The 22,497-nt window shown below is 42.5% G+C and overlaps 2 protein-coding genes across 5 annotated transcripts in view; one reads left to right on the top strand and one right to left on the bottom strand.

The window, feature by feature from the left end:
* The window catches only part of PCCA (propionyl-CoA carboxylase subunit alpha), a 578,198-nt gene extending 571,085 nt beyond the window's left edge, over positions 1 to 7,113 (top strand). The window contains exons 23-24 of the mRNA XM_088458152.1: positions 4,472 to 4,549; positions 6,605 to 7,113. Coding sequence (XP_088314278.1) covers positions 4,472 to 4,549; positions 6,605 to 6,673 — 147 coding nt within the window. The 3' untranslated portion in view covers positions 6,674 to 7,113. The remainder of the gene's footprint in view (positions 1 to 4,471; positions 4,550 to 6,604) is intronic.
* GGACT (gamma-glutamylamine cyclotransferase) overlaps positions 6,735 to 22,497 on the bottom strand; it is a 60,610-nt gene continuing 44,847 nt past the window's right edge. For all 4 annotated transcript variants that reach the window (XM_088458179.1, XM_088458164.1, XM_088458189.1 and 1 more), the window contains one exon: positions 6,735 to 9,667. In XM_088458179.1, coding sequence (XP_088314305.1) covers positions 9,188 to 9,658 — 471 coding nt within the window. In that variant the 5' untranslated portion in view covers positions 9,659 to 9,667 and the 3' untranslated portion in view covers positions 6,735 to 9,187. The remainder of the gene's footprint in view (positions 9,668 to 22,497) is intronic.

Genomic DNA, 22,497 nt, shown 5'->3' with positions numbered 1-22,497 from the left:
GCGTAATCAGGATAAACTGAAACAGAGCGATTGTCCAACTTGAGAGGAACATGGAGATGGACTAAATGCAGGACCGCCTCACAGCCCTTATAGTGAAGCATGCGGGCGATGAATGTTCTTGGAGGGGCCCCCGGAGGTGGAAGCCTAGCAAGCAAACGATAGGCCCTTTTAACGTGAGGAGAAGGCATCATCACCAACCATTTCTTCGGGAACTCTTCAAGAGCAGAGCCCTCAGCCAGTTCCGACAAGCCCACATAGTGCAGATTATTTTTCTGAAAGCGGCCCTCCAAGTCAGAGATTTGTGAGCGACAATCAGCCACTTCAGCGGAGAGGGCTGTGATCTTCCCAGGGATAGATGTTGTAAGATCCTCCTCAGAGGAGATATGACGTTCAGCCTCCCCCACTCGTTCTCTTATTTTCTGAAAATCATGACGGAGTAAGGAAATATCAGACTGTACTTCGCCAATCTTATCAGTAACCCTTTTTTTCCAACTCCGCTATAGCTTGTAGGATATGTGAAAGCTGAGAATCACTTGCAGGGTCAGACATGGTGCTAGGAGGAGGAGGTGGCGGCGGGTTAGCAGGTTGGGGATCCATCGGAGAAAGAGCTGAGTTACGGGCAAAACATTCCAGTTTAGAGGCAGCCCCAGGGGCATGGCCCGATTTCCCCATATTATATGACAGCGTGATAAAATATCAGGGTATGACATATTAAAGCAGACAAGTCCACACTGCCAATCGGCAATAGGTCAACAGAGGCAAACAGGGAGGGCAGGACCTCAAATGGAAATGTTCAGAATAGCACCACAAGTCCCAGCCAGCCACCACCACCAGAGAACATCCACAGGATATAAGAGACTTATGCAGTATCCCGGCAGGAACCACTCCAGGAGATTCAGACAGCAGGGGGGGGGGGGGGGTACAGGAGGTACACCACAGTATCCAGACAGCCCCTATGCATGCAGGATAGAATCCAAGATGACTGCAGTCAGCGTGCACCGCATGGAGCAGACCCCGGAGGCCTGTGTGCAAAAGGGACAAGAACCAGGAGCCAGTGCACTACAGGAGATGAAGGGGAGAGGCGTCACCACCAGGAGATCTCTCAGAGCCGGACGGTACTCTTCCTCTTTTAATACAATCTGACATCTGTTTACCATAATTGTTAATTTTAACAATAGAAAAAGACCAATTATATATTTTTTTTCAATTTTAAAAATAAATCCATATTTGTGTCAATAAATGAAATCTACTGCATGTATACATATGTAAATGTAAAAGTTAGCTAGAGATCCAGGCAATGAGCTAATCTTTTATTCAGAACCCAAGATAAAGTTTAAACTGTCGCACCTGTGCCCCCCCGCACCCCTCCCAAAAACAAAATCTGTAATTGAAGAATTTCCACCTTTGAAGGGAAATCAGCAGGGATGATATTGATCCATCTTTTTAGGGGACTAGAGTGCAGCAGAAGGTGATACAGTGGAAGGCCCCCACACGCCCTCTGTTTTTCTGCCAAATTAGGCAGAAGGCTCAGAATATAAGAGAACAAAAGATGGGTTGTGTTCCACACTGCAGCTTTATCCCATCCACCTCCACCTCAAGACTCCCCCTTAATTTTTTTTCTTCACATACTTGTTTCATAATGCCCTGGTTCCTACTCTTGCATTTAAACAATTCCTCTTGAAATAGGCAGGAAACAGTTTTGTTTTAATTGCTAAAATGATTGGGAAGTGCTTGGTGTGCTGCTCCGTACAGCAGGTGCTGTGTATTAATTGGCCTGTGAAGGCCTGACCCAAGGTCCCTTGCAGAAGGCCCAATTTTAAGAAGAGTTTAAATAGCGTATTTATTATATGGCATAACCTAGCGCACATGATGTTTGATTGCAGGTATTTTATTTCATGGTCTGCAATTTCTAATGTCATGTGGGTTTGGAAAGCTGTGTTTCTTTGGTAATGTATTATCAGCAGGTTAGCTCTAAATACCATCCATCAGAAGCTAATTTTTTTACCCAGATCCTCTAATGACTGATGAACCTGTCTTTAGTATGAATGTTTAGCACAGTAGAGAGCCATATGCCACTGGCACGGTTTACTATGCGATTCTTACTGTTTCCGCAGAATGGACTAGACAAGTAATGAAATAACAGTACCTTTATTTTATCCATATTTTCATTATTTTAAAACATACTGAGACAAAATCCTCTAATACATGCAAGTGATAGCCGCATTAAAATAAGGATATTCACCCATTAAATATGTCTGTTTAGTGTTCCTGCAGATCCATAGAACAGCATTGTGCTTTGTTGCTTTCTGTCTGCTCCAGACCTTAGCACATTGGAAGTCCCTCCCCTGTGTGGGAAGACCACAGCTGTTACTGTAAATCTCATCCAGTAACTGTATCACCCCATTTTGTGGCTCTGAAGGATGAAATTGAGAAATGGAGCACTGTGCAGTCATCCTTTACCTCTGCAATTTTAGCCTTTGCATTTCATTTTCATGCTTTTATTCCAAAGCAAATAGCATTGGGCGAGCAACAGAGTTCCTGATGAGGGTCCGCCATTGGCTTGTAATGTGCCTCATACCATATAAGCCTGACCACATCGCTGTGTGACATCTCTGAGATGTCTGTGGAGCTGGGACGCAGCCGAGTCGATGAGAAGTTCCTCAAAACTTGTGCGTTTGTTTTCTTGCTGCACACGTCACTGCTGAAAGAGCATATGAAAACCTTATCCAAAAGTTGACATGTGGTCTAATGACGAATAAAAAGAAAATGACATCATTAGCACGGTACCGTCAGTGAGGAGCTTTAAGTCCCAGGGGTAGACCGTCTCTGAAAATGAAAGGGACTTGATAGATTTCCATATCATTCCTTTCTAACTCCCCTAATTGCATTTGGAAGGTTTGCCAATAAATGGGAAATTGGCAGCCTATATCCATTATAGTCATTTTGCCGACCATGGCAAGCAGCTGGCTTTACTGCATTTTATTTCCCACCACCCATAATTAATCATCAGCTGGAGATGTCTGAAACTTTAGATTGTGGAAGTGTTGTGTCATTTACAAACTACCTTAAGATGCAAGAATCGGTTTAGTATGTGCACTGACGGCTCCTTCATGTTAACTCCTTTAGGTACAAGGCAGACTGCCTTTTAATGAGTGTTACTTTGATAATCGGATGTGAATGTGACCTACGACCTTCCATGTCAAAGGAGAGGACGCAGCAAGCTGGATGAAAGATACAGGATGGAGATCTGCAAACTTTATACCAATTAGACAAGGAGTAGAGAAATACATCATCTCAGATTTGGTTTATCAGAGAGACTTGTAGGGCTTGTGACCATTATGTAGGGGTTGCAGTGAAAGTCAGCTGTCACATTAATTTGGGCTGTGTCCAGTGATCTCTCTTTCTTTGCAGATTGTGTCTCAAACAGGGAAATAAGTTTCTCACTAAATATTACTTTTTATGGGCTTCTTTTGAAGTCCATTTTTATTGTTATCTGTTGGTGACAAAAGGTTTCAGCAAATCAGCTTGTAACTACGACATTTTTAGTCTTTTTTTTAAAATAGGTTTTTGGGGATTTAATAACGCCTTTTTTCCCATAGTGAATGTCATTTAGGTCAGAGTCACATAGATTTTTTGTTCATAATAAAACCAGAAGGCAATTTTTTTGTTTTATATAGTTTTTTTGCCCATGGATGTACATTAGTTCTATGCTCACATATTCTGAGGTCTTAAAAAGCTCTTTTTAAATATAATATATTTCAGTTTGTTTTTATCAAATGCTAAGAAAACACAGTGTCGGCATATAAACTACTGAATTTAAAGTGCTCACACCTATATTTGCTATATAAATGAATTATCTACATTTGGAGCGATTAGACACCACTTAAATTTGTATGATACCACTGTTAGGATGTGGCTTGGTCTTTTAGTGTACAGAACACAATTTGCAGTACTGAAGTTTGTTCTAGCCTTCCTTTTGAATTAAAGGCTTCCTATTTAAGTCCTAAAGCATTTTAATTGAAAATAAACATAATTTAACATATATGTGCAAAAGCAAAGTATATTAAAAGATTATGGGTACAGTTAAATTAGCCACAAAGTTCCGTCTGAACCTTCGCAGGCTAATATAACAACGGTTATCTGGGAAGTAAAACCTCACTCATTTTTGCTCGCACCTCACAATGAGGGAAATGTATCAAATCTTGGAGAGAGATAAAGTACCAATCAATTGGCTTCTGTCATTTTTCAAACACAGACTGTAAAATAGCAGTTACAAGCTGATTGGTTACTTTATCTCTCTCCAAGGCTTGATAGATCTCCCCCAACATGTGCAGCTGCTCGTTGCTCAAGATTCCGATGGAACTTTGTACTTAACTGAATCTTCCCTCTTGCATTTTGTATTAGGCAGAAAAGCAAACTCTGTATTGCCCAAATTAGTGTGTCCTAAATAGCTACAATTGTATTGTGATAGGTGTCAGAGGGACAAGAGATCTGTGTCATTGAAGCAATGAAGATGCAGAACAGCATGACAGCTGCCAAAACTGGAAAGGTACGGTGTCTGTTCCTCCTGCCTTTGTATCAGCATGGGTATACAGCATGGGTAGTTCATCTGATGGCTGTGGTAGTGGCAAAGGTCTATTACAGGGCAGGGTGTGGAATTAAATATTACATAGTTTTGAAACAACATTTGTACACTGTGAAAGATCTTTGGCCTCCAGCTATGCCTGGTTAGGGACCAATGCAGTACATACAGGCATTGGTGAATGATTTACATTACAAGAAACTCATGTGTTGTTACTTTCCATGTATTTGCTGCGATGTGTATTCACATACTTGTGCAATGTAAATAACATGATGCAAAGGGGGAGATATACTAAGCTCTAGAAAGTGATAAATTATTAGCTCCTAACTGTCATGTTACAGGCTGTTTGAAAAATGACAGTTAGGAGCTGATTGGTTGGTAGTTTATCACTCTCCAATGTATCACTTTCCAGAGCTTAGTACATCTGCCCCCAAGCATTATGAGGTTCTCTACAATGACTAGCTTGCATACATCAATATGTTTATGCTTTTACTTTGGCAGGGGTAGCCAAACCTGGTCCTTGAGAGCTACCAACAGTGCATGTTTTCCAGGTCTCCTCACAGAATCACAAGTGAAATAATTAGCCCCACCTGTGGATCTTTTCAAATGTGTTAGTGAGTAATGACTACACCTGTGCACCTGCTGGGTGGTCTGGAAAATGTGAACTGTTAGTAGATCTTGTTGGCTACTCCTGTACTATGGTGACTAGAAATCCAGGCAGCGGGAGTTGAGTGCTGCATGTGTCATAGAGGGAGGCGTCATGTATTTACACAGCAAACACCTTACTTACTGGTCATAGTATGCATATATTCACACAATTTCATTTTCAGATGAATTTACTGTAGTGTTCCTAATTAAACTAAATGGACACCACAAATAATGTGTTATGTTAATTAAATATTTTGTACAATTATTTGAACATTAAAATGTATCAAAATAATTTTACTACTAATTTCATAGATTTAAAATGAAACTATAACTTACACAGTTCAGATATTGAACTTGTTATTGTATTTCCTTGAGATTGTTCCATAATAATTATGATCTAATTATGCCGTATTAATATAAATTCTTCACCAGTTGGAGCAACTTGTTCCCCCTCAGTATTGTGTTTAGAATAAGACAGAAGTGATCATACATATAATATACACCACATCGCTGTTTAGGGTTGTGCTCATTGATACTTTTGCAGCCAGTAAAGTGCTGAACCCCCTCTGTACTGTCACATTGGAGTGAATGGGGAATGTGCTCTTCCCTCTCCCATGGGAATAATTAGGATCTGCATACAATGTGAAGCTAGGATTTTGGATGTGAGACTTGTTATTGAATTTATTATGGGAGTGGGCAGTGTCTGGCACTAATGTAATGCGTACTGTACAAATAAGGGGGCCTGATTCAGAGATGGACGCTAATGTGATCTCAGCTGCAATTTCACATGGAACGCAACTGCAAAGAATATGCCAATAGTTCCAAAGCTTACCAGAGCATAAGGATGCCCACCGCTGCCTTCTCATGTGTACGACGTTGCTTACCTGCGTAAATATTGGTAACATCGACGCACATCGAGCAGCCATCTTGCCCTTGCGACAGGTCTGACCAGCCGCAAACACTGCAGCTCAGCTGACAAGCAGAGGACTCTCATGTTGTGTCTGTAATCGCAATGGCTAATTTATGCACGCCCATGTAACAGCGTACAAGCGGTAAGACACACCTGTGCTTTTCTGACCATCCCCCCCGTTACCTCCCATAAACGCTGACTACCTGTCACTCACTTTGCGAATGGGTTAGATAATAGCAGTGTGGCTTAAACGCAAGCGCAATGACAATCGCTCGATCTACGTAAAAATCTCCATTGCGTCCATCTCTGAATAAGGCCCAGGGTCATTTAGTAACATTGTCTGCAGGTCAGATTTTCCCACCTATGTTCTGTCTCTCTCTCAATAGAATAATGGAGAACAGAACTTTTTTAGCTGAAAATGATTGTTTTGTTTGTAATGTGACTTTATTGTTTTTTCTTCCCAGGTGACATCTGTGCACTGCAAGGCTGGCGACACTGTGGGTGAAGGGGATCTACTGGTGCAGCTAGAATAAATCACATTCACTCCAAGACTCCATCTGACACTTTATAAATAATTTCTTATAATCTGTCCCAGATACATGTTTTGAAATTACATTCCTACAAAACTGATTTTATACAATTATATTTATTATAAATATAAGTGGGATGAATAAAAAACAGTGGTTAAATGTCTGGCTGCTGAGTTGTGTACAAATGCGTATATATATATGTCAGACCAGATATGTCCTGGACAGGACAACTCTCTGTATTTCAGGCAGATGTGCCAAATGTTTAACCAGACACAGAATAAATACAACACTCACTGGTGCTTTAGAACATTTCTGATGGTCAGTTGACAATGGCCATAAATTTTCATTACAGGTTGAGTCTCCCATATCCAAATATTCCGAAATACGGAATATTTTTAGCGTGACTGAGATAGTGAAAACTTTGATTTTTGATGGTTCAATGCACACAAACTTTGTTTAAGGCACAAAATTATTAAAAATAACGTATAAAATGACCTATAGGCTGTGTGTATAAGGTGTATATGATACATAAATGAATTTCATGTATTTACACAAACTTTGTTTGAGACACAAAATTATTGAAAATATTGTATAAAATTACCTTCAGGCTGTGCGTATAAGGTGTATATAAATCATAAATGCATTCTGTGTTTAGATTTGGGCCGTATACCTAAGACATTTCAATATGGTATGCAATTATTCCAAAATACGGAATATTCCGATATCCAAAATACCTCTGGTCCCAAGCATTTTGGATATGGGAGACTCAACCTGTATACAGAATAGAATGTTAGTTTCTGCTTTATTCCTATTTTAAGGCCCCCATACATCAGCAATATGAAAACCACAATTGAACAATTTGAAGATTTGTTGCCCGATGTTAGGATTTCCCAATCTAGCAATCTGCGCCCATACACTACAGATCTTTTTCAGTGATTTGCAGATCGATTGCAGCAAATCAAATCTGCCAATCTTGAAAGGCTCATCATTTTACTAGTAACGGTCTGCTGATCATCTCCATACACTAGCAATCTACAGCCCCAATCCATCTGTGTCATCCACTATGTTGGACAATCTGATTTAACAATTCCAATTACTTTTTGGTTGCAATCTGCGATCTGTGAAGCCCATACATTGCAGATTTTTATACACAATCAGTTGCTAATTGTAGAATTGCCACAATCGATTGCTGATGTATGGGGGCCTTTACATGGATATTGTGGGCGAGCAATGAGAGATTGGGATATTTTTCTTTATAGCAACATTACCTAGGGCAAGGGTATCTTTTTTTTCTGCCGAGGGCCATTTTGATATATAGAACATTATTTGCGGGCCTGGTTTTGGCCACGCCTCCTACATGTGATGTCACATGGGGGCGGGGCCACAGTTGCCGGTGATTACAGCAATGCATGGAGCATCCTCAGGATGTTCCGGGGAGCTGTAAGGGCAGTGGTGTGACCGTCTGAAGCATCCTAAAGACACCCCAGGTGGCATTGCTGCATAGATTCTGGCTGCAGGGTGCCATTCTAGGCTCCCTGCTAGCCAAATGAGGCTACCAGAAAAAAGTTCTGAGGGCCAGACCAAATGATACCGAGGGCCTTATAAGGCCCCCAGGCAGGAGGTTCCCCATCCCTGACCTAGGGTAATAATTAGGAACCTAATTATAAGTGATGTAAGCACCTAGACAGTAACTGATATCTGGCATTGTACATATGCATTATTTATATTGAGGTATTCTCTTATGGTGCAGTCAGTCCTGTCTGTATTATATATGGCACTAATAGTAATTGACATTTGCTGGTACTTATTGCATGCAGACTCTGCTCTGCTAGCTCAGGAACTGGCAAGGTCCTAGATCTCTATTTTAAATAGAGCTGTTTATTACTATGGTAAGGAACAGGGGTGTATCTAGGGGTCCAAACATCCCTTGCAAAGTAAGGGACTGACTTGTGTCACGTGGGGTGATCCCCCTGCTCGCCTTTCCCCTAGAGCTGTCCATGTGTGGCATGGTGTGGTTAGCGTTAGTTTTTTTTTTTCAGGGCTGGGTTAGGCACCCCTAGGGGGAGGGTTAGGTACTAAGGGTGCAGGGTTAGGGTGCTGGTTGGGGAGCGATAGGCTGCAAGAAGGGTGGATATGTATACTTACCCGACCCCTGTCGGGATATAAACCATCGGGATGCCGCTGTCGGTAGGTATTGTGACAGGAGGCATCCCGACAGCCGGCATTACATACCCATTCCATTTTTTTTTTATGCTGCAGTAAGTTTCCTTGACAAATATCATCAGTGCATTCTAGTGATATAAATTATTTAAATCAGAAAATGTTATAAAAGTAAAATTAAGTTATATATGACCTATGAAACAGAAAACACCATATTCACGTTATTAACAGTTGTTGCATTTAAAACATATTTGACACAAAATGCATTTCATGTGGAATTACATATATTACATTAGGGTAATGTGAAGCAGTAGTACAATTAGATATAAAATTACTATTGTGTTGATGTGGCCACATTTAGAATCTATCCAGATGATTAATATAACACAGGCCGTGTGTCCCAAAGGAATCATAACAGTCAAGGTGAGGTAGACTAAGCCACTCCGGCTGGTAGCTGGTTGTGCTGTAGACAAAACACTCGATGGTGGTACCAGCTGCTCTCTCCTCAGGTGAATCATCTCTATCTTTCCACTTCAATATTTCAATCCTCTTAACAGCGCGTTGGTACAAGTCTGGGCAGCTTTCAAACTCATCCAGGAATTGCAGCATCTGGTCATCAACCAAATATATCTCTCCAGCAATACGGTGGCCAATTCCTGGGATATTCAAGAGAAATGGTATGTTTGCTTTTTCTGCGATGACCAGTGGATACTTGTCTACTGTTTGGCCTGTGCCTTTAAATACGGCTTTTCCAAGCTTAGAGTCTATCATTATGTGGTAATTGGGCTGCCCCTTCTTCAGGGTGCCATATACAAAGATATTATGCATTTTCTTCTCCTATGGATACAAAAATAACATTTTAGGACTTTATTTCAAAATAGGAAAGTTGATTGTATTTCAGTAGGGTTAGATAATATTGCACGTAGGTCTTCAAGGACTAATCAATCATGATTTACAGGGAAACCATCTAATATTATTACATTATGCATTTAAATGAAATAATACATGTAGAGACAAATTATTTTGGGCACACAAGGTTATAATGAGAAGCTCTTCCTTACAGAGTGGCACTGGTCACTCAATGCAACCCATCCATGCAAAATAGCAAGAGGATAGGCAGCACTAACCAAGCAATGTGCACTCAATGTGCAGATATCACATAGGACCTCATTCAGACCCACTCGCAAGCGGGTCGATGTTTAGGCCCTGGGCACGCGCAGCGGTCGCATTGCGCGTGCGCAAGCCCTGGAGCAAGAGAGAAATTCTCTCGCTCCGGAGCTCACAACAAAAGGGGCGGCTGTCGATGGTGATCGACAGCTCGACCTGTTTTGTAGGCGTGGCGGGGGGGTGGTTTCACAAAAGGAGGCGTTCCTTAAGGAACGCCTGCCGTTTTGTGGGTGGCCGCACTGACATCAGCAGTGATGTCAGTGGGGAGCTTCCTGCTGCCAAGACCCAACCTTAGGGTCTCGTCGCAAGCCGCGATGGTCTTGACCATCGCAACCATCAACCTGGTCGGTCGCTAAAGCTGTGGGTGGTAATCCTCAGCTTAGCTAGCAACCAGGAGGCCGCACATCAAAAGAGAAGCGGCCGCTCGCATTTTGCGAGCACCTCTAAATGAGGACCATAGAAAAAGAATAGTTCTGCATTGGTGTCTACTTTCCTAATAAATTATTTTATCAGTGCTGCCTATTATGTTGCAAATTGATCATAATCAAGGGTAAATTTACTAAAGTGAGTTTTTAGAAGTGAGTTTTAAAAGTGATGTTGCCCATAGCAACCAATCAGATTCTAGCTATTATCTTCTAGAAGGTGCTAGTTAAATGTTAAGTAGAATCTGATTGGTTGCTATGGGCAACATCACTTTTAAAACTCACTTCTAAAAGCTCTCACTTTAGTAAATTTACCCCTCAGTGTGGTCACATTTTGATGGGATCTTGGAACTTCATATTTTGTCATTTTCAAGAATATTAGATAAAGATCTATCAAGTATCAGAGGGCACTCACCATTGCATCTGATAAAACATATCCTTCATAACTCACACACCACCAGTGTATTGGCTATTGTTACACTGGTGGTATGTGAGTAATGAAGGCTATATTTTATCAGATGCAGTGGTGAGTGCCCTCTGATCCTAAAGGCCCCCACACACGGTGTGATTTTCAACTATCCAATGTCGTTTGCGATTTCTCTTGAAATCCTGAACAAACAATATTGTGCCTACAAATGGAACCATTGTACAAACAATATAGTTCGGTCGTTAACTATTGAAAATCTTTAAATATATATCGTTTGCAGCAAACAACCTCACGATGCATCAGTTGTAATTTAAATAATGGGAGGGCTTAACTAGGGGGTACATTGGTGGTACAGTGGGTGCTGTGTATACTCACTTGAAACAAGACGTAAATCTCCCCACACTGCAGCGCTCTCCGTCGTCCTATGGCACAAAATGGAGGAGGGGAGTGGCCAGGATCAGTGACGACAAATCGTTCATCATGCACACACGAGAAACGATGTATGCAAAATTATGAAAGATAGGTGGATATATTTCTGCAGGTTCAATTGATCAGCGACCACGATCAGCAACAGCGTGAGCGCGCATCGGCGTCATAATCATGCCCACACACGGCACTTTTTAGACGATTGGTCTTTCCAATCGATCGAAAATGGCCAAGTCATGTAAAAAAAACGCACCGTGTGTGGGGGCCTTTAATTGTACTTATGTGTATTACAAGTCAGTGCTTGTTACACTGAGGATGCACACCAGTCTGTTGGACAAGCTGTAGTAAGTGTGGGCTTACACATACACATATATATGATCCAATCAATATCCCGACAGTCAGGATGCTGGCACTTAGAATGCTGACATCTGTCAGAATCCCGGCGGTAAGTAATGCGGTTAGGATTATGCACTAGGGGGAAGGTTAGGGTACAGGGAGGTTAGGTTCAGGCACCGGGGAGGGAGAGGGGGAGTGTTAGCATACTGACCGACAAGTGTCGGTATCCTAACTCTGTCTTCAGATTGTGTTTATAATACCTAATCAGAATACCTGGGTAGTATCCTATGACGTCTATCAGCAGAGAAGCCTGAGATCTGGGATCTGTGCAGTAAAGCCACCAGTTTATGGGGTGGTCTGCACTGTAAAGCCACCAGAAAGAAGTCAGCATTGTATGTCCACCAGCAATTTGGAGAACTGCATTTCAAAGTGACTGGACAGAGCTGGCATGTAATAGTAGCCACATGTAAAAATTGTGTTTTGGTAAGTGGTCATTACTTTGCTCTCTGGGCCTGATTCAGAGCCGGACGCAATTAGCACTCGCTCGTCCAGAAAATAGGGGTGGCTATTCAAATGAACCGTTCGCTCTTTGCGGTCTGTTTACGCCTCTAGGTCTGAACGAGCGAACAAAACATGCGGTCGTTTTTTGGAAAAATACGCCCCCTGGCCGCTTGCATCCTACGTCATGTCCGCTATTTATTAGATTAATCGAGTACATCGACCAGCGTATGAACTGCTTGCAATTCTTGTGGTTGGTTTTTGCTACCACAATCTTGCGAGCAGTTCTGGCTATAAAATAACCCAGTGACGTGGTCAATGACGCTGCTGTATTAATTATGCACACCCTTAAAACGCCCGTTTTGACCTTTAAGCACGCCTGCGTTCGGATCTCCACTCCCCGTTTTCAAGCACCTTCCCCTGTTACCACCCACATACGCCTCATTCTGTCACTCAAAATAGCAGGCATTCGCTATTTAGCGAAAAACGAATTTCGGCCGCACTGACTGGTTCGCGCATGCGTATAACGATCCGTACGCATGCGCAGTTGGGCAAACATCGCTCGGAGCGAACGAGCGGCCCTGAATCAGGCCCTCTGTCTTATAGAGAGGTCACTATGATTCTCTTTAATATAGAATTAAAATGCCCCTGTTGTATCATTGTCACTAGAATGTTATTTCCATTGTATGCGGTTCATCAAGATGCTCTCTGTATTGACTGATAACAATTATTTATATAGCTACCATTAGGACCCAAAGAACCTTACGTTATTGCAGAGACAATATAGCCATCTTCAGCATGCTCAGTTGCTATTCTAAGTACAATAATTATATACATCAGTCCCTGCCCCACTGGAACAGGGGCCATTTTGGTCAGAAGCTAATTAACCTACCAGAATGTGTCAGAAAACCCACACAGACACGGGGAGAGCAAACAAACTCCACACAGATGGGGCTTTGGTGGGAGTTCAAGACCCCAGTGCTATGAAGTAACAATGCTAACCACTGTGCCTTTTGTATAGTGAGGCTGATTTGGAGTTGGGAGCAAAGCAAAAAAATATTTCATTGGCTATATAAAAGCAAAGCACTATATCAATATATATATATATATATATTATACACAGTGCGTATCTATATACAGTGTCTGTGTGTGTGTGTGTGTGTGTGTGTATATATATATATATATATATATATATATATACATATATATATATACACACACACACACACACACACACACACGTACAAAATATATATATACACACACACACACACTATACTGCATATACTAGCTGATGTACCCGGTTTCACCCTTTACACTAATGTTCTGGGTCTGACCCAGAATTTGGAACATGGTTCCAAATCAGGTCAGACCCGGGACATACACCTTTTACACAGCCGCGCCGATCCATGTTGTTTCTGGATCGGTGCCGCTCACGCTCGAGTGCAGTGTTGGCGCTTGGAGATTACATCATCTCCTTGCACCATAATGCTGCTCTCCCCTTGCTGTAAAATGGTCACAGGTCGGATGAACTGGGATACCCATTCACACTGAGCCTTACCCGCTAGCAGGGTTGGCTTCCCGGGTGACTAGACCCGGGAGGAGCCGTTTCCAATAACCAAAGTCCCAGATTGTTATATGTTCATTGCAATAACCCAGGATTTTCAGGTCACACATTAATCGTTCACCTCTATAGTAATGCATCCCCTCCCTCACGGCTATAGTAATACATTACCCTCCCTCACCTCTGTAGTAACACATTTTCCTCCCTCACCTGTGGCCTAAGAACTATTAAGGAATCTGTGAAAACACATTTTACCCCTTCGTAGTGCTGTCTGCCTCATAAGCCACGTCAGGATCATATGGCTAGTGGCGGCTCCAGAGATGGGACTGCAGCGCAGTCCAATATTCAAATAGAGGAGCCACACCAACTGCCAGTGATGTTTGGCAGCAGTTGGGGTGACAGTTGGTGTGGCTCCTCTATTTGAATATTGAACAGTGCTGCAGCCACGATGAGTCAGTCAGGACATTGCACAGGGGGAGGAAACATTTTAGCCCTTTTCATCTAATAAGTGTGTACCTGGCCCCGTGCTTTCTGTTGCTGGCCCTGGGATCATCTGCTACAAGAGGTTACACTTTGGACTATTTGCTAGAATAATGAGAACTATCTAGGCCTGTTCGTTGCTTTTACTTTATCTCCTTAAACAATCATTTGATGTACATTATGTACAATGACACAGAGGGGAATTAAATTGTTATGGACACCCCTCGCTGGGCGTCGCCGCCGTCTATACAATTGGGCGCTCAACGGAGCAATTCAATTGTTGCTCCGTTCAGATGGTTAAAGCCGTGAGGGGACAAATTTCTTCTTTCAGCCTCCTGAGATGCAGGAAGAAATGTGTACAAAGTTAATTGTTCTGGGCGCCCTAAACTGTTCTTTAGACGGGTTTAGCCACTTTGACACTTATGAAATGCTTGTAAGTTTACTTCAGTATACCATAGTAACCAAAGGTTTTTATTGACAATTACATTGGAGTTTATGCAAAGAGTCAATATTTGCAGTGTTGACCCTTAATTTTCAAGACCTCTGCAATTCACCCTGGCATGCTGTTAATCAACTTCTGGGCCACATACTGATGGCCATCCATTCTTGCCTAATCAATGCTTGGAGTTTGTCAGAATTTGTGGGTTTTTGTTTGTCCACCCGCCTCTTGAGGAGTGACCACAAGTTCTCAATGGAATTAAGGTCTGGGGGATTTCCTGGCCATGGACCCAAAATTTGGATGTTTTGTTCCCCGAGACACTTAGTTATCACTTTTGCCTTATGGCAAGGTGCTCCATCATGCTGGAAAAGGCATTGTTCATCACCAAACTGTTCTTGGATGGTTGGGAGAAGTTGCTCTTGGAGGATGTTTTGGTACCATTCTTTATTCATGGCTGTGTTCTTTACAAAATTGTGAGTGAGGCCACTCCCTTGGCTGAGAAGCAACCCCACACATGAATGGTCTCAGGATGCTTTACTGTTGGCACGACACAGGACTGATGGAAGCGCTCACCTTTCCTTCTCTGGATAAGTGTTTTTCCAGATGCCACAAACAATCTGAAAGGGGATTCATCAGAGAAAATAACTTTACCACATTTCTCAGCTGTCCAATCCCTGTACCATTTGCAGAATATCAGTCTGTTCCTGATGTTTTTCCTGGAGAGAAGCAGCTTCTTTGCTGCCCTTCTTGACACCAGGCCATTCTTCAAAAGTCTTCGCCTCAATGTGCGTGAAGATGCACTCACACCTGCCTGCTGCCATTCCTGAGCAAACTCTGCACTGGTGGTGCCCCGATCCCACAGCTGAATCAACTTTAGGAGAAGGTCCTGGCGTTTGCTGGATGTTCTTAACAACTATTGAACCTCTCTCCTTGAAATTCTTGATGATCCGATACATGGTTGATTTAGGTGCAATATTACTAGCAGCAATATCCTTGCCTGTGAAGCCCTTTTTGTTCAAAGCGATGATGACTGCACGTGTTTCCTTGCAGGTAACCATAGTTAACAGAGAAAGAACAATGATTTCAAGCGCCACCCTCCTTTTAAAGCTTCCAGTCTGTTATTCTAACTCAATCAGCATGACAGAGTGATTTCCAGCCTTGTCCTCGTCAACACTCTCACCTGTGTTAACGAGAGAATCACTGACATGATGTCAGCTGGTCCTTTTGTGGCAGGGCTGAAATGCAGTGGGAATGTTGTTTTTGGGATTAAGGGCCTGATTCAGACCCGGACGCTATTTGCAGCCGCTCACTCTCAAAAAGTGGGCGGATATTTAAATTGAGTGCTCGCTCTTTGTGGTGTGAGGACGCCTCTGTCTGTGCGAGCGTCCGCTAAATGCGCTCGCTATTTTTTCAAGACGCCCCTTTGCCGTTCGCAAATCACGTCATCTCCTGTTTATATTAGATTAATCGGGAACATCGAACGGCATCAGAACTGCTCACAGCGCTTGAGGTAGGAATTACTTCCCACAATCACTGCGAGGAGTTCAGGCTAAAAGACAACCAAGTGACGTGATCAATGATGCTCCTTTGCTAATTATGCACTCCAATTAAATGCCGTTTTGACCGTTGGGCACCCCTGCGTTCGCACAACCACTCCCCCGTTTTCAAGCACCTTCCGTTACCACCCACAAACGGCACATTCTGTCACTCAAAATAGCAGCCCCTCTGTATTTTACGAGCGCACGATTTCCGACCGCAATGACTGGTTTGCGCATGCGCATTGCGAACCATACGCATGCGCAGTTGTGCGCCCATCGCTCAGAGTGAGCGTGCGGACGCTTACAAGCGGGTCTGACTCAGGCCTAAGTTCATTGTCATGGCAAAGAGGGACTTTGCAATCAATTGCAATTCATCTGATCACTCTTCAGGACATTCTGGAGTATATGCAAATAGTCATCAGAAAAACCGAAGCAGCAGATTTTGTGAAAACCAATACTTGTCATTCTCAAAACTTTTGTGGGTGTGGGTGTGTGTGTGTGTGTGTGTGTGTGTGTGTGTTATATATATATATATATATATAATATGTTCGTTCAAGCTAATCTCTTGAACCACTGGACGGATTTTGATGGGGTTTTCACTATTCTATACACAGCATTGATGGAGGAAGGTTTAAGTGACAAAAGGGAGTCGAGCAGGGACTATTTTAGTGAAGCAGTCACAGAAAAAAAAAAAACTAATCTTACACCAAACTGAAATACAGTAGCTGCCCATAGTGCTGAAGCAGCAATGTGGGAGCCAATCAGAGCTAGCAATGTGCCCTTGTTGTTTAGCAGCAGCCTGTAGAGGGAAGGGAATCAGGGACGACTGGAGCAGGATCATGTCCGAGGCAGACAGGGAGCCTGATTCGGAAGATAGAGCAAGTAACTGAGCATCTTGGTAACACCATGCTACACTGCAGATGGGGCAGATTTAAAATGTGCAGAGAAATTTAGATTTGGGAGGGGTATGTCCAAACTGAAAGCTTAATAGCAGTTTAAAAAAAAGCTGTCCAGCATTTATAGGTTACATGAAAAAGCAACCAGTATTTACCCCATATGTATGTATTTGCACCCCTTGCAGCACAACATGGTTTGTCCAGGTACAGAGTTACTTGCTCTATCTTACTCTATTCCCAAATCTGAATCGGGCCCAGATAGTGAGAGGCAGTCTCCAACGAAGCCATGATGATGCCTTGATGCAGTCACAGTAGCTAGTGGAGGCATAGCTATCAGAAATTAATAAAAACAAACATCAGAAAACCATCAAATGATTTCCATTTGGCAAACATCGGACCGTCGCTATCAAATAGTAAAAACACAAATATTGATGGTTAGTAACCATTGGATTCCAATGTCCTTCCCTATGCTGAAACTGCAGATGGACTCCTCCACTATGAAGTGCTCCCTCTTCAGCATGATGTTCCTGCTCAGCCACAAACCTTTGGTGAACAGGAGACACCTCCCATGGAAGTCAACGCTGTTCTCGGACAGAGGCAACACGGCGAGGAAGCTCAGCAGGAAGCCCAGATATTTTTTTATATAAAAATAAATATATATATATATATATATAATCTTACAGGGTACATTGTGCAAAAAGGACATGGCTTATCGCCATGTTCAGGAGCTGGGGAGGGGTGCGTGTGGAGGCTTACGGAAATATGCACAGGTGCCCCAGCCCGGGGACATGCTGCTGATAATGCTTACGGTAGCTGCAGTACAAATCTCTCATTCATGATCCTCCTCCCTTTCCCAGCACATCCCAGTGGCCGGGCCCCAGCCAGCTGCAGGGCAGCAGCAGTGGGGGTTGTGCTGACACTGGTGAGATGCAGGGGGGCCTGTGGTAAAAAGCAGTAGTGAGAAGCAGGGGCATGTGGTGAGATGCAAGGGGCTGAAGTGAAATATGGGATGCTGCTGTGAGATGCAGGGCACATGGCGTAGGTTGTTATGAGATGCCAGGGGCTGTGGCGAGATGAAATTGCTCCCGTGCTAAGCCGGAGTGGGTCGCTAGTATATATATATTGCAAGAGACGTCGGCAGCGGCGTTGCGGCATTCTGACGTCATATTAAATTACTTGCTTCTAACATTGTGTGGAGTCCTGTGAGTGCCACCCGCAGTTGCTATATATATATATATATATATATATATATATCTCTATCTCTTCTTCAGTGTCACAGTTGGTCACTGTACGTAAGGCGGAATGTCAAAACATACCGCCTGCTGTTGTCCAGGAACTTGTGGGCAGTTTACAGCAGACACCCTTTTTGGCAATCACTGCACGTGGTGGACCTACAAAGTACTGACATCAATAAAATCTCGTTGATCTATTTGCCGTCAGTGTCCAATCACTTTTGTCTACATAGTGTGTATATATAGGATGTCCAGCGGTTCGAATCCCGACGCTGGAAGACTGGCAGTGAAGATCCTGACACGTAAGTATTTCCTATATTCACTAACCTAACCGCCCCTTAACGCTCCCTTAGGGGTGCCTAACCCTAAGCCCCCCCCCCCTGTAAGTGCCTAAACCTAACCCCCCCTTCCCCACAGCCTAAACTAAAAAGTTATAATCCGCCAAATTAAGTGTCAACGTTTTGGTTCTGTATGAGAACCTCTCTCAAGACAGGCGTGATAAGCTATAATAATGCTTATTTAGACTTATCCGCAGATGTATTGATAAAGGTAAAAAAATAATCATGACATTGTCTTGCAGGCTCCACATAGCTGAAAAATTTTGTTAAACCGACATAAACCAGCTCATGTGTCTAGACAATGTATTTTAAACAAAGACACAGAGAATCATATAAATCTTATAGACATGCCCCCTTTTCAGGCACGCGCATTCGGCGTGCGCACGGAAGTGCCCTCTCTAGCTCCGGCGCCCTGCCTGCCGCCGGAGCTAGACTGAACACTACACACACACAATTGGCTTTGACCCGCGGCACTCAAACATCTCCTGTGCCAGTGTAATGTGACCAAACCATTTAAATAAAAAAATCATACAAACTCAGCATTCACCATTATATTCCAAACTGTACTTATAATTCCAAGGAATGTTGGTTCCAAAGTATTGCAATAATTTGTCAAGCTGACCAACCACATCACGGTCTTCCCATTGTGGTCAGTCCCTGCGCTGACTTTCAAAAATATGAACATTTGGCTCTAGGTATCACATAGATTTAAATGCACATTATGCAATACTTTGAAACTAGCATTCCCTGGAATTATAAGTACAGTTTGGAATATAATGGTGAGTGTTGAGTTTGTATGATTTTTTTTATTTAAATGGTTTGGTCACATAACATTGGCACTGCAGATGTTTGAGTGCCGTGGGTCAAAGCCAATTGTTTATGCCAAATTTATGTGGTCACACTTGCTCTTGCACCCCATGTTCTTATATGTAAAGGCCCCCATACATCAGAGATTGATTGTAGCAATCGTGCAATTTGCAATCGATTGTGTATAAAAATCTTTCCCTTTCAATCGATTGCAGATTGCAGAATTGCCACAATCGATTGAAAAAGGGAAAGATTCTTATACACAATCGATTGCAAATTGCACGATTGCTGCAATCAATCTCTAATGTATGGGGGCCTTTAACCTATTGGAAAAGCATGATGTGTATTTAAATCTATGTGATACCTAGAGCCAAATTCTCATATTTATTAAAGTCAGCGTAGGGAATGAACAGTCAGCTTGACAAATTATTGCAATACTTTGGAACCAACATTCCCTGGGATTATAAGTACTGATTGGAAATATAATGGTGAGTGCCGAGTTTGTATGATTTTTTATAATATTATAAATAAATATATATATATACACATACATACATACATACACACACACACACACACACACACACACACACACACACACACGACACTAAGCACACTCAGAACTTTAGTAACTTACAGTATGCTGGAAGATCATGGCACACTTGCTTATGTTTGTTCCCCAAGCCAACAGTTATCAGCCTGGGCAGTATAAACAAAATATTAGTGTTGCTAAAGGTGATTGTTTTGCATCTTATTTTGTCAAGAATGGAAATGAGTGCTTGTAAGAAAACTAGAAGGACCATGAAATAATAACGTTATCTTGGAAGCAAACTCTTAATTAGACGTACGCCTTATTACCACAGCCCCTAATTTATGTGTGTAGGAATATTTGGTAGCACTAGACACTTACACAAAAGAATGTGAGCTGCCCCCTCAATGTTCCTTCCCCTCACTACTAACTAAATTTTGGACCTGAGTCTAAGATTGACGCAATGTCGATAGTTATGCATTGTATTTATGTACGAGTGATTGTTTGCCATAGCACATGCACAAACGCTGCACGCGCAGATTATATTGTGATAACGTTGGCGCAGAGCATTCACTCACAAAGTTTGGGGGAGGTAATGGTCGGTGGCTAAGCAAACGCAGGCATGTCGGGACAGTTTAAACTCATAGGCGTGCATAAATTAGCCATTGCGTTCTCCTTCGCTGCTCAGCGTGTCAGGAGAGCCGCAGTGTTTGAGGCTGGTCAGACTTTACTTACAAGCTGGCCGATCTGCGTCGATGTTGCCGATGTTTATGCTGCTGTACATCGGACAGATATGAGAAAGCCACAGTGGGCGTCCCTATGCACGGATAAGCTCTGGTATGCATTAGCATATTTTAGCAACTGTGAACCATAAGTAATTGCATTAGCGTAAATCTCAGATCGGGTTCTCTGTCAATAATACGTTTTCTGTATATAAATGAGGGGAGCCCTGTCCAATGCCAATTTTATGCAGAGTTTTAAACAGTTTCACTTAATTCTGAGCTACTAGGCTGTTCAGTGATTGGGATACAGTCAAGATCACATTCCTATACAAAATGCTGCTGTATAATAACTATAAATTATTTTTTCCCTACTTGTTGCTGCTTGTTTCATATTAGTAACTTCCTGATATTCTGCGGTTCAAATCCAACAATAATGGGTTTTGTTATTTTGATAACAAAGAACATTCTGCGATGCTACTGTCATGAAAGGAATTATCACCTTAAGAGTTATGTGTTCAGTAACCAACACTGGTCCTTTAGGAATAAACCGGCCCCAGAAGGCACGGACTGCAAGGGGGTCAGAGGTTAGAGCTGAAACACGCAATTAATTCTCATAAGAGGATTAAGGCACTCATGTTCACTCTGAATCAGGAACATTAATTGTGACTAAAATTGTCCAAATCCAAGAGTTTATATGTCAAGACTAATAACCTTGAAATTGAGGAAGCAGGCATACAGGAAAATGGAATACAATAAAGACCTTAGATCTCAGACTGTATTGGTGAACTGATGTATCCAATTAACCTATGTAAAAGCCAAGTTTAAAATGCAACTTATTCACTGTAGTAAACTTATAATGCATTACAGCTACTGATTCAGATGTTGTAAAACATATGATTATAAAGCAACCAACATCAGCTCCAGTATGTTGTCAATAGTTACCCACATCAGATGTATGGAGAGCAAGTGGTGGCACACAAAGGCACAGTTTTGTCCACGCTTGCACGTGTGTGTATATATTTTATATAGATATATATATATATATACATATACACATACACACACACACAGGTGCATAAATATTGGGACATTGACAGAATTTTCATATCTTGGCCTCTATTCACCACCACAATGGCTTTGAAATGAAACAAACAAGATGTGATTTAACTGCAGACTTTCAGATTTAATTTGAGGGTAATTACATCCAAATCAGGTGAACTGTGTAGGAATTACAACGGTTTCTATGTGTGCAGAGAAGGCTTCCCCCAGCATATTGTGTAAGCCCTGCGTGGCAAGATGGGAGAGGGGGAGGGGAATGTGGCACTGTATGGCATAATGTGTAAGGAAAAGTTGTACTGTGTGGCATAATGTGACAGGGGGAGTTGTATTGTGTGGCATAATGTGTAAGGGAGGGGGGGGGGGAGTTCTATTGTGTGGCATAATGTATAAGGGAGAGGTGGTTGTACTGTGTGGCATAATGTGTAAGAGAGAGGGGGAGAGTTGTATTGTGTGGCAAATGTGTAAGGGAGAGGGGGAGAGTTGTATTGTGTGGCATAATGTGTAAGGGAGAGGGGGAGAGTTGTATTGTGTGGCATAATGTGTAAGGGAGAGGGGGAGGGGGTGTACTGTGTGACATTATGGGGCATATTCAATTACCCACGGGACTTCTCCCGCGAGCAATTGAGGGGAGAAAGTCCCGCGGTGCGGGGTTAAGCTATTCAATAGAATAGCTTTTTCCCCGCGTCAAAAAACAGGACTTCCACGCGAGAACACACTGATTCCACGAGAACTGCGTAATCAGTGTGTTATTCATGCTCGCGTGAGGCCGAATAGGGCGGCCTCACGC

Source organism: Taudactylus pleione, unplaced genomic scaffold (genome assembly GCF_031769625.1).
Source record: "Taudactylus pleione unplaced genomic scaffold, aTauple2 ptg000041l, whole genome shotgun sequence".
Lineage (NCBI taxonomy): Eukaryota > Metazoa > Chordata > Amphibia > Anura > Myobatrachidae > Taudactylus > Taudactylus pleione.
The sequence above is the reverse complement of the archived record's forward strand: the minus strand, read 5'-3'. Positions and strand labels throughout refer to the sequence as shown.